Raw genomic sequence first — 15075 nt, 5'->3', positions numbered from 1 at the left:
TTCTGAGTTTGCCTAATTTCTGATTTGTACTCCAAATCACCTGCACCCATTTTCAGGGCTGCCTACAACTTAGGGGCAAGACCGCTTCCTCTTCACCCCAGCTCAGGTCACTCTCTTCTTCCTTGAAGCTTTGTGCACAAATTAATTTTATTCTGTCACAGTGTCTTGAGGTGGGGCATCATGGCATGGTGGGAAAACCTGGGCTTTGGAGACAGGAGGACCAGTCTCCACATATTAGGTGCAATAAATAATTGTTGAGTGCATAATGTTCACAAAGCAACTACTATGTGCCAGGAGCTTAAAACATTATTCAACTGTCTTAGCAACCTTGTTGGAAAAATTATTGTTACCTTGTAGAGGAGGAGGCTGGGCTTCAGCAAGGTTGAGAGATTTGTCTAAGTCTCTAGTTAGATGAGTATCTTTTGGCAAATTATTTAATGCCTTTTAGTCTGTTTCCTCATATTTAGAATGGTAGTGATAATACCCATCTTGGCAGGCTACTGTGAGGACTAAATGAGCTAAGTCTGTGATGCACGTACATTTGGTTATTTCAGGCAGCCCTTCCATTTGACTATTCTGGAGGGATATTGCCTTATAGCCATCAAATGTGTTCTTAGGTGTAAGGTACTGCTTTTTATTTATTTGAGAAGAGTTCCTTATTCTACTTTAATATTTCTTTCTGCTTAGGGCATTATAATATCAACGAATCCCTTGTGAAGCAGTCACCAAAGATATTAATGTCTTGTTTTAAATCAAAAACTGACCGTGGATTTAAACTGACATCTACAGGCCCAGGACCCGGTTATTACAACCCAAATGATTGCTCCAAAGTTCCAAAAAAGACCCTTTTCCCGTAAGTCCCAATCATTGTGATTGTTCTTTTGAAAGGTGGTTGTGGGGAAGGACCCCAACATCAATAGAAGAGGAAGAGGTATGATTGCTTGGCAGGACACAGTTCCAGGCCACTCTCCAGGGGCCTTTGTTGATACATAATAGGTGCTCAATAAATACTTGTTGAAAATGCATAATATTTATTAACTGCTATGCGCCAGGAACATAACATCATATTCAATTATCATAATAACGCTGTCGTAAGAATTATTATTCTTACTTCATAGAGAAGGAAGCTAGGCTTCATCAAGGCCAAGAGATTTGCATAAGTCCACACCATTAACCTGAGGGACCACAGGAAATTGACTCAGGGCTGTCTGGATCTTTCCACATTCCCCATGATTCTGTACTCTCCTGGTTCTGACATTATTCTGTACTTAGTTATAAAATCTCCACTGGGGTGGTAGGACATACAGAGGCAGTGAAGCTCTCATAGTTTCGCACTGATGGAGGTTTAAGCCCAGACTTTAGAGTTGGTCAGACCTGTTGAATTTGAACTTCAGCTCTGCTGTTTTCATGCTGTGTGACCTTAGGCAGTGTACTAGCCTCTCTGAGCCTCTGTGTCCTGATCTGTAAAGTGGGAATAAGCCTCTCTGAGCCTCTGTGTCCTGATCTGTAAAGTGGGAATAATTCATGCCTCATAGGTTGCTTTCAGAATTAAAAATATGTTTGGCATATAGTAGGTACAAATGGTGACTTAATATTAACACAAATTTAAAAAGTAGAGACAGAAATCTGTGTTACCATTTTTAGTATGCTGCAAATTTAATGTTACTTTCACCTAAGAAGCCCCAAAATGCACAGGGCTTATTTATTCCTCAAATGTCTATAGAACTTCTAGAACTAACTGCACTTAATGTCAGACCTCCTGTCACCATTTAAGCCTTTATCCCTGTGTAGCTGCAGGCAGTGCTGGCCATGGGGAGGGCTGACCAGCAGGGCTGGGACTAAGCATAGAGCCACCTGGGCCCCTCCAAAGAGGTCAGGCAGGTGGCTGGCACCATAGCCACAGTGGGTTGGAAGTTCAGGCAACACAGGGAGGCTGGCAACATTGAGCATAATCTGACCATCAGCCTAGGCAAGGGGACAGGGGTTAGGGAGAGAAGCAAGTTGTGAATCTGCAGAGTCAAACTTAAGAACTGGAAAAGGGGTTCAGCCCTCAGATGGAGTCCACTAGGTAAGTTCCTCTGCCCTTTGGTTACGGGGTTCAGCAGCTTGAGCCTTCACAGGAGCCAAGGCTGGGGACTAAGTCAGGCCAGTCTCCAGGAACAGGCTCTCTCCAAATGTCAGGAACTTCCTGCCTCCGGGCTGCTTTCCAAGGCTGGGGACTAAGGCCAGTCTCCAGGAACAGGCTCTCTCCAAATGTCAGGAACTTCCTGCCTCCGGGCTGCTTAGGGCATCTCCACACACAACCTTTCCTCTACTCTGCCAGCGCAGTAGAGTGGCTAAGGGGACCGCCTGTGGGGTCAGTGGACCTGAGTATGAATCCCAGCTCTGTCTCTTACAGAGACTTCTCTCTGAGCCTCAGTTTCCATGTTACTAAGTGGAGATAAGAATCTTATCTCATAGTTCTGTGAGGATCAAGTGAGAAAGTGCTTGAAAATAGCTGTTACTCTTATTATTATACCTATTATTAGTCTATATTCTATAGGCATATTGAGATATAGGATATAGCTGTTATTTGGCACAGTAGCTCAAATCCCCAAATAACAAATACCCAAATCTGGAAGCTTCTTCAAGGAAAATGGTGAAGACAGGGGAATGGAGAATGCTCAGTTTTTAACTGCTTTACCTGGAGAAATGTCTTTTGGCTTTTGATCAATTTTGGATGAGTGGTTTGAAATAATTCTCATTTTATGGTATTTGCATTTGTCATTCAACAGGCTCTGTAGGTTAATGTTTCTGTGCTGGAGGTTGCGGGGGTGCTCAGGTGAACGGGACACCATACCTTCAGCCAGGCTCACCTGGGAACCCCAGAGCAAGACAGAGGGGTATGCACCACCATGCTAGATCATGTGGGCCCCAAGGTTGTGTGGCCACACACATCCAAGAGGCAGTCCTTCCAGCTGGCCAGTGCAGGGGTACTGTGTGCCAGGGGTATTGGGGGCTCACTGGCTCTCTGTGATGCTTTGTGAATGGAGGATCCTGGGTAAATAAGTCTGGAAGGACTGCCTACTAATGCTTGGCTCCTGGGAACATCCCAGTCTACATGCAACAAAAGAACCTGTTAAACTTAGTGTTCCTAAACTTGGGTTCACCCTGATGAGCGGGTAGTGCCTTGTCCCAGGCTCTACAGCAGGACATTTGTGTTAACCGGCTCTGTGGCCTGGGGCTGCTCTCAGCACCTCTCTGGGCCTTCATTCCTCCATGAGTGGAAAGAGGGGCATCTTTCCGCTTGTGACACTCATGACCCCGGGTTTGCTTGCATGTCACTCAGGAGCATACAGGGGCAATGAACCAGAGCCAGCCTGGACCCACACAGGAGGTCCAGAATATGTATGTTTAAATTGACATGGAAAGGACAAAGTAGAGAAATCTGTAATTCTGTTTAAAAAGCAAGAAGGTAAAATGGGTATGCTTTAGGGGCCGGCCCGGTGGCGCACTGCGCTAGTGCGCCGCTTGGGAAGTGCGGCAGCGCTCCCGCCGAGGGTTCGGATCCCACATGCAGACCGGTTCCCGCTCACTGGCTGAGCGAGGTGCGGGTGCAACACTGAGGGTTGCGATCCCGTTGCCGGTCCCGGCCCGGTACAGGCGCGACACTGAGGGTTGCGATCCGTTGCTGGACACGAAAAAAGACAAAAAGGAAAAAAAAAAAGCATCCGTTTTCATTGAATGATGAAGGAAATGATGAAATGTAAAGAAAAGACACAGCTGAATGTGGGAATATTGAGGGAGTATCTGAACTCCAGTCTCTCAAATTCCAGTTGTTTCCTCCTGTGTCCCTGTAGGGAAGAGGGGGACAGGAGCAGCCTCGTGGGGGCCCATATTCTGGATTGTTAGGCCCCTGAGAGTGTCTGTTTCCTCCCCATCTACAGGTAGCTTTCGGTGAGAATTTGTCCACATCAGACCTAATCGTCTTTAGATCTCAAGGGCTATATGGAGCAGGGGTGAGGGTTCTGAGACCTGTCACTATGTTTCTCTTTCGAAAACACACACAGCCCAGGTCACCAGGCTTCACACGCATGTGACATGATGTGACACCTGCCCTCATTTGTTTCGGGTTGGAATTGCTTGACTCCCCATTCTTGGGTAGGGTCACAGCTTGCAAAAATAGTATTCTGCCTCTGCTTTCTTCAGGATTCAGGAATAATTAGGGCAGATGGGAATTCTCTCTGGCATTGTTAGTCCCATGTTACCAACCAAAAGAAGCAAAGCCCAGAGAGGCAAGAGGTTGGGTGATAGAACAGAAATGCTCAGGAGGCCACCAGCAGGGCTGGGAATGGGCTTGCTGAGTCTCCTGGGAGGCTGCGGAGGCAGTGAGGGTAGTAGCTCGGCACAGGTTCCGAAGTCGGCACCCTCCAACCTCCTGCCTTCCCCACTCCCCAACCCCGTGAGAAGGGTGGTCATTTAATTCCCTGGGAATTCAAACTCATTCTCGATGAGTTGGGATAAAAACACCTCATAATGTGGTTGCAAGGATAAAAGACAACCCGCATCACTCACACGGTACTTGTATTTTTATCAACACGTGTGAGCGGGTCCTCTGCGTTCACCTGATGTTTCTCGAGTGGCCCCTGTAGGGCAGATGCTGTGCTAGGGGCTGGCATCTCTGGCCTCCTTAGCTGAAGCACACATCACGGGGTGTTCCTTCGCTGTGGCCACCTTGCTGACTCAGAAGCTCAGAGGATTTATCAGCTTCCAGGTGTCTCTGGAAGCAAAGTGAAGTGTCAGCCAAGGTTTCACTTCTTGAGTCTTCAATATCTGTCACAGTCGTGACTCAGTGAGTCAGGGTGAGTCAGGGCAGGGTTTTTGGAGATCAGAATAGTTCCTCCTAGGTGCTGCCTTCCAACTCACGCTCACCAGCAAGGAGGTGGAACACCCAGAGACATCTTTCTAACCCTTGATCTACTTCCTGAAGTTTTTAAGCCACTGGTTTTGCACAGACATGCTGTCTTGTCACAGCCAGAGCCAGAGAATCAAGCCCCATTGGCCCCACTCCAATTGGATAATTATGTTGGACCCACCTAAAGTTCCCCTGGGATTTTCAATTAGATATGGGATGCTTCTTCCTAAACGGCTGTAATCTGTCACCCTCTCCCCTGTTAAATAGATACTGCATTCCACCCCAGAGGCAATTGGCTGCCCTTTAATGATGAGAAAAATTGCCCCTTTATCCCTCCCAACCCTGGGAATCCCCGAGGCAAAGTGAATCTGTGCCTGGGAGTGTCCGGAGGGTCTCAAATGCCTTCCACAAGTGACCTGCTGAGTCTAAGACATTCATTATTCTTGGGCGATTTGCAAACAGCTCACATTGGAAGCTGCAAACACACTTAATCCAGTTGTGGCCAACTCAAAGCCTTTGATAGATGTTTTCTTTCCACGGGGCATGACCAGGTTGGCTTTTATAACTGAGCAGTGAGGCTCATAAAAGCCCCAGTCACAATGCACTGTGAGCTGCCCTGGGCTTGATCCAGCCTGACCTTTTTGATTTGCCAGTCCCGCCTCGACATGGAGGGACCAGCCCTGTACTAGGATAAGACTGTCAAGTGGGGTTCAGTTTTCTGGGCTCCAATACTCTCTTCAACCTCTGTGTTTTTCCCTGCAGTTCACCTAATCTGGGGGCCTCAAAGTTGAGCCAAACATAATCCCCTCCCTCAAAGAGTTAGGCAAGAAAAAGTATAGAAAATCTAAGGTGTTACATGCAGAGAAAAGAAGAGCAGCCAGAATGTATTGAGGGGCCAGATACACTGGGCTAAGGGCTTTCATAGAGAGTATCTTGCAATGCTCCTGCAGGTGGGTGTTGTTACATATAGTTTATAGGGAAGTGCAGACTTGCCAAGGCGGTGGAACAGCTGGGATTGGAATCCAGGTCCATCTGCCAAAACCCATGCTCCTTTATTGGACCACAGTAGGGGAACATGCAAGGCAGTCAGGTAGGGGCAGCAGGCGGCAGGGAGAGAAATTTCCCCAAAGGAGGTGAGAATGTGAAGAATGAATCAGACTTGGCAGGGAAAGCAGGTGCTCCTGGCAGAAGGCACAGCTGGGCAAAGGTATGGAGCTGCCGAGCAGTGTTGTGTTGGGTGTTTCTTGTAGGTAAAATGGGAGCAGGGGGCATATAGGAGATTAGGCTGGATTGAGAGGCCATAAGTAGAGCTTTTCCCTTAACTTCTCATCAGGGTCTGTAAGGGGGGATGAACCACCCAGAACTCATGGGTGGATGGAGGGTTGGAGGCAGTCTAGGTGACTCAGCCTCCATCTCTTTGCGTCTCAATTCGTGTCACATGGGGCGACAGCTTTTCCCTCTTCCATGATTTTGCAGCTGCTGTTCCCACAGCTGGAAATGCCCTTCCCTTCCTTTTCTACCTGAAGATTCCCTGCTTACCTTTCAGGACAAATGTTACCTGCTCTAGGGTGGATTTCTGGATACACCCAGTAGGAATTAGTCTTTCTCCCTTTCCATATTCTCAATGCACAGAGTTTTTACCTCTATTCTAACAGATGTCATGTTAAAAAAAAATAGTACAAGTAAAGAACTGGTTAATCTTCCTAACAATCCTGGGTGGCAGGTATTATTATCCACCATTTTACAGATGAAGAAACTGAGGATTACGGAGGTTAAGAGACTTTTCTAAGGACACACAGCTTAGTACAAGTAAAGAACTGGTTAATCTTCCTAACAATCCTGGGTGGCAGGTATTATTATCCACCGTTTTACAGATGAAGAAACTGAGGATTACGGAGGTTAAGAGACTTTTCTAAGGACACACAGCTAGTGAACAGGGAAGTAGAGATTCAGACCCAGCTCTGACTGCAAAGCCTGTAGTGTCTTAAGTTGTCACCAGTCATAATCATCACACCCTCAAGGTCATTCAGGTCAGTCGTAGCACAGAACGGTCTGGACTCCCAAGAGTGCCTGGCACAGAGCCACACACATGGCTGGTGCTCACTAGAGATCCACAGAGCTGGAAGGAAGATGCCAAGCCCCTCCTGGGCATATTGGTGGAATGGAGGGCAAGGGACCTCTAGAGCCCATTGTGGCATGGAATGTGGGTGAGACACAGACTCCTCCTGCTCCAGCCTCCTGCCGACTGTCCCTGGTGAGGAAAGCAGACACCTCATGATCTTCTCAAATAATAGGGCGGGAATCTTGGGCTGGGGGGTGACCTGGACCAACAGGGTGACTTCATACAGTGGTTGGCTCATTCCAGCTCTGATTTCCAGGAATCAGACCTGTTTCTCAGTGAAGCCAGTCACACACTCATCAGATTTCTGGGGGAGCTTTGAAGAGGGAGCCACAAGCTAGAACAAGGAGAAGCCAGCTTTTATTTATAAGGGGAGCGGTTATTGATCACACACTATAACCAGTTCTTCCGTGTAGGTTGCAGGGAAGAAAGGAGGCAGCATATTCCCCCTTTTTCTCTGACTACCTTTGTTCTAAATATAAGCATCCAAGCCAGCTGTTCCTCCAGCACAAGCTGTGAGCCTCAGGCAGACTTACAATGGATTTCAGCGACCTCCCTTGGCAGGGAGAGTGTCCCCCACCTCAGGGTGACTCTGGCTTGTGGAGGCCCCTAAATCTTTCTCTCCTGAGGCTCTGTTGTTCCTCTTCAGTCAAGCAACACACTGTGGTGCTCAGGGATCACCATAATAACGACGACTATTTTTACCGAGCACCTACTATGTGCTGGTGCTATGCTAGGTGCTTCCCATGCCTTTTCTTGATTTATCCCAACTCCCTTACGAACACCAGGTGTTATTGCTCCTTGTACATACACTGCCTCTGAGGTACAGAGAGGTCAGGGGGCTTGTCCACATTCTTACAACCAGTAAGTAGCATGAGTGGAGTTCACACTCAGGTCGGTGTGACTCCAGAACTCAGTTCCCTCAGCTGTGATGCTTTCTCCAAATTGCTAGGCACCAGAGACTTGAGATCTAGTACTGGCATTCCTACTAACTTGCTCTGTGACTTTGGATGAGTGACTTTCTCCCTCTGGACAACTTCTTTAGCAAAATAAGGAGGTTGAAGAAGACATCTCTAGGTCCCCTCTAGCTATCTGGGTTTAAGAAGGTATCAGTCAAAGGGCAGCAGAGTCCCAGTGGTCAGGAATCCCAGGTCCCCTCCTCTGCTTGGAAGGGTTGGCTTTGAGGTGGGGCGAGGCTTCCTTGGCTGATCAGTGTTCTGAGAACCTTCTCTTCCTTTTTGGTGAGAGGCCTTAGAAGAGCCTTCAGGTGGAGGCAGAAGTAGGGAGCCCTTCTACTGCATGGCCGGGACACTGGCACAACTCCCCTAACAGCCCCAGAATCCCCTGGTGACCCAGAGGAACTTTGAATCAAAGCCTGAGGAAGGTCACAGCTGGAGGAGACCTCAGAGGTCATTTGTTTCTAACTCCCTCATTTTACAGATGGGGAAACTGAGGCCCAGAGTGAACTAGTGACAGAGCTAGGACTCAAGTACAGGTTCCATTTATCTTCAACTTCACCTCTCAATACCAGAGAGAAAAGATAGACTTCCTTTCCTGAAGGAGCTGGAAGACAGACCTGAAAGGAATTACAGTGTAAGCCGTGAGTGTTAAGCAGAGGTCTCTTGATTTCCAACCTAGTGGTTTGCCATTCCTGCATCTTGCCTTGCCAGGAAGATATTTAGTAGCATTCTGGAAGGTCAATGCTGGATTGACCTCTAGAGATCTGCTAGTCTTGGGATGGAATCCCTGTAATGTAGGATGCCTCTTCCCCTTCCCTGGCCATGGCAGACATCACAAGTGCATCGTCAATTCCTCTTCCCAATGAGCCCATGTGGGGCCTCAGTTCTTTTCACAGAACTCCCGCCAGGCACTACTAATCGATCAGAGTTGGCGCATGAGATAAATGCTGCCTGCCATTCCTGATTAGCTCAGGAGCAGCATCTACAACCACAGTGCACACTGAACTCTCAGTGTGTGCCAGGCCCTGTCCTGAGTACCATGTTTGAGGTGCATGTCTGAGCTGATGAGGAAACTGAGGTCCAGGGGCCTCCACCTCACTAGCAGTGGGGCTGGGGCTCTGCCCAGGTCTCCTGGTGCCATAACTAGTCCTTTTGCAGACAACTTGGCACTTCGCAGAGCTTGGCTATATCTAAAACCTGCCATTTCCCCAATAGACTGCTTTAGTAACATCTTCCCATTTTGTCTTTTCTGAAGCAAAAACCCCATCCTGAACTTCTCTGCCCAGCCTTTACCTCTGCCCCCGAGGCCGCCTCTCCCGGGGCCTGGTCAGTATGAGATCGTGGACTACGAAGGGCCCTCCAAGCGTTTCATCTCTAGTGCATCATTCGTGTCCAACACCAGCCGGTGGACAGCGGCACCAGCCCAGCCAGGCCTGCCCGGCCCAGGTCAGAGGACTGTGTTAAATGATTGTGAAAACCAAATCTTCTGGAATTGTTTGTCATTCCTGGGCCATCAAATACCACTGATTTATGGGCTGTTTGCCAAACAGGTTATAGGGGTGAGAGTAGATTTAGAAGAGTTACCAGCTCACATTCTCAGCATATAAAAATGTTCTGTATTTTAAGGTGAAAGGGCTCTTAGAGACGATCCAGGCCAGGGATGCGTGACTGAGGACCGGGAACATCCGAGAGGCTCCAAGGTGGACCCTAGGGCATTCGTGACCAAAACTGTCTGCAGATTTGGAGCATGTAGACACTGTTTTCTGGGGAAAGAGGCCATAGCTTTTGTCAGATCATCAGAAAAGTTATTGTTCTTAAAAATATTTAAAGCACTGGTCGGGCCGGCCCAGTGGCGCACTGCTACAGTGCGCTGCTTGAGAGCGTGGTGGCGCTCCCGCCAAGGGTTCGGATCCCACATAAAGACCAGTTCCCGCTCACTGGCTGAGCGAGGGGCGGGTGCAGCACCGAGGGTTGCGATCCCGTTGCCGATCCCGGTCCGGTACGGGCGTGACACTGAGGGTTGTGGTCCGTTGCCGGACATGAGAAAAGACAAAAAGGGAAAATCCCGTTGCCGGTCCTGGTCCGGTACGGGCGCGACACTGAGGGTTGTGGTCCATTGCCGGACATGAGAAAAGACAAAAAGGGAAAATAAATAAATAAATAAAGCACTGGTCTAGTCTGGCTAAGTCGTTTTAGAGACGGGGGAGGCCTGGAGGGCAGGTTGTCCACAGATCCACAGGAAGTTGGTGGCAGAGCAGAGTGCCGGACATATTTCCCCTCTGCACCTTGTTTGTTATGAAATAACCGGGGACTGTCCAGTGGAGCAGCTCTTTTAAGCCTTCTAGCTCCACTCCCTTTCCACAGATGAGCTTAAGCAGTGATACCTTGTTACACCTGGGATCTACCTGAAAGCTAATGTCATGAGGGATTCACTCTGCTGGGTAGTCTCTTTACTTCCCGACCTATTGGCAGCTCTCCTAGAGCCCCTTAGCTGTTACGGCTCCTTGGCAGTGGCCAGAGCTGGTGGCACTGCGGACTGACAGGTGTGGCAGGTGGCACAAGAGGAGGAAGGCACCGATTCCATGACATTCAGCTTTCCAGTGAGCACTGATGACACTCCCACCCTGGGGAGCAAAGATGACATGGACCTGGTGCTCACCCCCAGAGGCTTAGGCTGGTAGGGAGACCCCCTCTCCTCCACACTCACAGGTAAGGATAGTGTAAGGTAGCCTGGACAAGGAGGAAGTCCTTCCCATAGCTTTGGCTTTGCAGATGTAGAGATAAGCCAAGACTGCAGGGGTTTGACCCAGGGTCATCAGGTCAGTCCAGGAAAACATGCTAATGCTCCACACAATGGTGAGCTCCAGGGGGCCCACGGCCAGGCGAGGACACTTATCTGCCCTGTTTGGCCCTGTCCTCTAGGAGCTCTGTCTGAGCAGTGCATGGTGTGAGGCACCTGGCATACAGGCACAGGCCAGTCCTGCTGCTGTGATCCCCTATGCCAAGGGGGTTCCCTGAGGGGCCTCCTGGGCAAATTCACCTTCTTGGCTTCAAGTGTGCGCAGATATACCTAGACTGCCATAGGCTCCCCTCAGCAGCTTCCCAAGACTAGCAGAGAGGCCATGCATGGGACCCTGGGACCCTCATTAACCAAGTCGACGTCAATAGGAGAGTTTCCTGTCACCTTGGGCTGTGGTTCCCAAGCTCTGTGTGTCCCTGGCTGCTCATCTCCTAGAGAACCATGTCTGCAGTTGACATGGCTTTCACTTTTCTGGAAATTTCTGAATTAAAACAAAGTCCCACCAAGCTAACACCTTGCTTCTTTAAGAATATTACATTACTCAATTTTCTTTTTTTTATCGAATTTCATCGAAAAATCTTTTGCAAATTTTCTTCTGTTAAAGATGTTGAAAGGAGTTTAAAAAGGCAGGAAGCTCAGGGCTGGCCCGTGGCTCACTCGGGAGAGTGCGGTGCTGATAACACCAAGGCCACGGGTTCGGATCCTATATAGGGATGTCAGGTTAGCTCACTGGGTGAGCGTGGTGCTGACAACACCAAGCCAAGGGTTGAGATCCCCTTACCAGTCATCTTTAATAAAAATAAAAAATAAAATAAAAAGGCAGGAAGCTGGAGTTCAAGTCTCACCTTGGCCAGTTAAGAGCCTCTGTCTGTCTCCCTACATGTAGGATGCAGGGGCTGGAACAGGGGTCCCACTGGCCTTTGCAGCTCTGAGGTAGAATGCCAAAGATTCCTGCAACTGGCCTTTTTTCTCTAAAGATGTCTCTTTCTCTCTCTCCTCACAGCCACGTACAAGCCAGAATTCCCAGGAAAGCAGTCCTTCCTCTACAACGAGGACAACAAATGGATCCCAGTATTGTAGTGACGTTGCACAAGCTCAGGGAGAACCCTGGCCACCATCCTAGCCCACCCAGCCTCCCCAGGACATTTGTTAGAAGAAGGTGTATTTCGTGTGTGACAGCTGATGACTTGGGAGGCGGCTCTGCCACCCAGCCTGCATGTACAGTTGCCCTTGTCTTGAGCTGCCTCCTGGAGATTGCACCCCCACCTCTGCTGAGTCCAGTGGTTTCCTGAGCAGAAACGAGAGCCCCCCTGGTTACTTCCCCAGGCATCGGTCCAGGCTGGGCACTGGCATGACTCCCCGCCACAGACTGAAGGGCTCCTGAGGCTCGGACTCCAAGAAAGAGACCCATCCACAGCGACAGCAACTGATGACAGGCGCCCGGGAAGCTTGATGCCCAGCAAGGGCTCTAGGGCCTATTTTGTGCCCAAAGAGTGGACAACACAGGCTGGGGCCCAAGCATTGGCCCATCCTTCTGACCTTGACTTCCAGACTCCTTCTTGAGTTCCAGGAGTCAAGAAGGCCCAGAGGTGCCTGTGAGAGAGACACGAAGGGGTTGCCTGGGTCCTTTGCCTCCAGCTAATCCTTTGTATCTCACCTTCAGGAAGAACATGGAAGCTGGTCACTGTGATCACTGTCTCCTCATTCCCCACCTCTGGAGAGGCCGCCATATCAGTTTATTGGCTCTGCACTCAACAGCAGATGTGGACAGGACCCTGCTGGAGCCAGAGCCAGTGTGGGGAGCCACACTCTGCCCTGCACCTGCAGGCCCTCACTTTCCCTGACCTCTCCGCTCCTCGAGCATGGTCTCCAAACCCTCCCTGACCTCCTGCTCCAGCTTCGGAGGAAGGTTTGTTGACCAGGTTTGATACAATCTTTAAAGGATCATTTTGGGCCTGCCAAATCTTTTTCCTCAGCAAGAAGAAGAGATTCCCAAAGAACCAAAAGGAAATAGAAGTAACCACCCATCCCCTCCTTCCCCAAATATAGATGTTATCTTTCACTGTTGTAGAGGGAAGTCTCTCGTGTTGCCTCCCCACCCCTCACGTCCACAGGCCTCTCTCCTTTACTTCTCTCTGAGAATGTCATATCCTGGGCCTTCCTGTCACAGAACCAGCTACTTACTGGCTCTTCCTCTGTGGAGGGTGGATGGGGAAGAGGAATAAGATATCCAGTTAAACGGAATTCTTGCTTCCCACAAAAGCTGCCCTTTTTGTGAATTTCAGATTCCAGCAAGGGCTTTGGAATGAATGAGAGGCAGCCTGGAGCACGGTGCTAGCAGCAATGGAGCTCTGGATTGAAAGGCAGAGACACTTTGTGCTCATGTCTGCTTGGGTCCCTCGCTTCTCCTCTAAGGGAAGATCTGGGTTAGCATCAGAGGCTCCAAGGTCAAACACTGCCAAGGGCTGGGTGGGCACTGCATGGAGCACTTAGGTCAGGTGGGGATGGGGGCTCCAGGAACTGAGGCTGCTGCCTGCTAAAGGGGTGTCCAGCACAGCTCTAGCTAATTGTTGCTAGATCTGCAAAGTTTTCCGTAGGAGCTGGGAAATCGTGAAAATATGAAATCTCTTGATTTCAGATGTTAACAACTATGTTTCTATTTTAAATTTCGGCTTGGGCTAAAGGGAACTATTCTGTGGGCCATCAGTTGTTGACCTCAGTGCTGGAAGTTCCGGAAGACCCTTTAAAGCTGACACTTGAAGCTGTAACTTTGTTTGACCCCAGATTCTTAAAAAGGGAGCTAGATCCCGAGGCCTTGGTTTTTAGGCCCCTCTGACTCTGGGTCTCCTTAGTGACCAGCAGACCTGTGGATTGGAAGCAGCTGTTCCTGAGGTCACTTTGGGCAGAGGCTGGTGATAATGCATTGGCAAACAACAACAGGCCCCTCCTCCCCTTGGATGAGGCCGTCAAGTGAAGACTGTCTCTCAGAAGGACCCCCCTCCAAGTGGGGTCAGGAAAGAGGGGATCTGGGAAGAAAACAGCAGGGCCGCTCTTGGCCAGTCAGAATCCATGTTCTGTAAACATCATAGCTGGGACTGCGGCCCTAAGCTCAGATGGTCCATCTTGATCATACCAAGCCACTCTTAAGCTACCAGAGGCTGAGCACAGCTCTGTCCAGTCCTGTGGTTCTCAACCCCTGGCTGGACATGAGGACCCTGCGGGAGCTGCTGCAGAGACAGCATGCCCAGGCCCTAACCCTCCAAGTTCTGATGTACTTGATCTGAGGCAGGGTCTGGGCATCGTATCTTTATTAAGTTTCTCAGTGTGATTGTAATGTATCTAGCTAGGGTTAGGATACACTGATAGTTAATAAAGTATTTCCCAAATTTTAGTGTGCATGCAGATCACTTGGAGAGCTTGTTAAAGTGCAGATACAGTAGTTCTGGGTGGGGCCTGAGACTGCATTTCAAATGAGCTCCCAGGCGATGCTGAGGCTGCTGGTCCGTGGACAATGCTTAGAGTAGCAAGGGTCTGATAAGTATATTTAATCGTTCAGCTCTTCATCTGGTCTTCCACTTGTTCATTGATCTACTTGTTTACTTATTTTTCCTTCCCTTCCCCCACCATTTCCTCGTTCATTCATTCACTCCCTCGTTCGTTCATTCATTCCCTCACTCCTGCCTTCCTCATTCAGCCCTTTCTCCCCATGCTCATTCATATGTCTCCTGGGTGAAAGCTACCTGCAGGCACGTGATAGTCTCTCCACTAGCCAACAGCTGCCTTTCTAAAGTGATCTCCTATTTGGACAGGTTTTTACTTATCTTTACTCCTTGCACCTTTTCACTCCTGGTGTGGCAGCTGCCAGACTCAGGAGCTGCCCTTTTTTCCCTGGCTTCTCTAAGACCAGGACTGAATTTCTTCAAGGCCTTCCGAGCTCTCTTTGGGGTCCAAGTGGCCTTCCTAGGCATGACAGCCCTAGTCTCCTTATGAGGAGGGTTAAAAGAAACATGCCCTGGTGGCTTTGCTGGAGGCTGTGCAGATGTGCAGGGATGGGGAGCTGCAGGCCCCTTTCCTGAGCACTGCAGCGGGCTTGGCACTGATGCAATTCCTGTGTGCATTAATCCAGACACTGATAGATTACAAGGGCTTCAAAGCCTATGTAATTGGGGACTGTTTGGAACAGTAGTTCTCAGCCTTCATTACACATTGTAATCACCTGGGGAACTTTTAAAAGTACTGATGGGGCCGGCCCGGTGGTGCACTGGAGAGTGCACCGCTTGGGAGTGCGGCGGCGCTCCCGCCG

General features: G+C 49.4%; 1 protein-coding gene across 1 annotated transcript in view; it reads left to right on the top strand.

Moving 5' to 3' along the window:
• The window catches only part of STPG1 (sperm-tail PG-rich repeat containing 1), a 40456-nt gene extending 28532 nt beyond the window's left edge, over nt 1-11924 (top strand). Inside the window, exons 6-8 of the mRNA XM_008574968.1 lie at nt 688-853; nt 9228-9418; nt 11776-11924. Of these exons, the coding sequence (XP_008573190.1) occupies nt 688-853; nt 9228-9418; nt 11776-11852 (434 nt within the window). The 3' untranslated portion in view covers nt 11853-11924. The remainder of the gene's footprint in view (nt 1-687; nt 854-9227; nt 9419-11775) is intronic.
• The last annotated feature ends 3151 nt before the right edge of the window (nt 11925-15075 follow it).

The sequence above is a fragment of the Galeopterus variegatus genome, unplaced genomic scaffold, assembly GCF_000696425.1.
Source record: "Galeopterus variegatus unplaced genomic scaffold, G_variegatus-3.0.2 Scaffold1123, whole genome shotgun sequence".
Classification (NCBI taxonomy): Eukaryota; Metazoa; Chordata; class Mammalia; order Dermoptera; family Cynocephalidae; genus Galeopterus; species Galeopterus variegatus.
The sequence above is the reverse complement of the archived record's forward strand: the minus strand, read 5'-3'. Positions and strand labels throughout refer to the sequence as shown.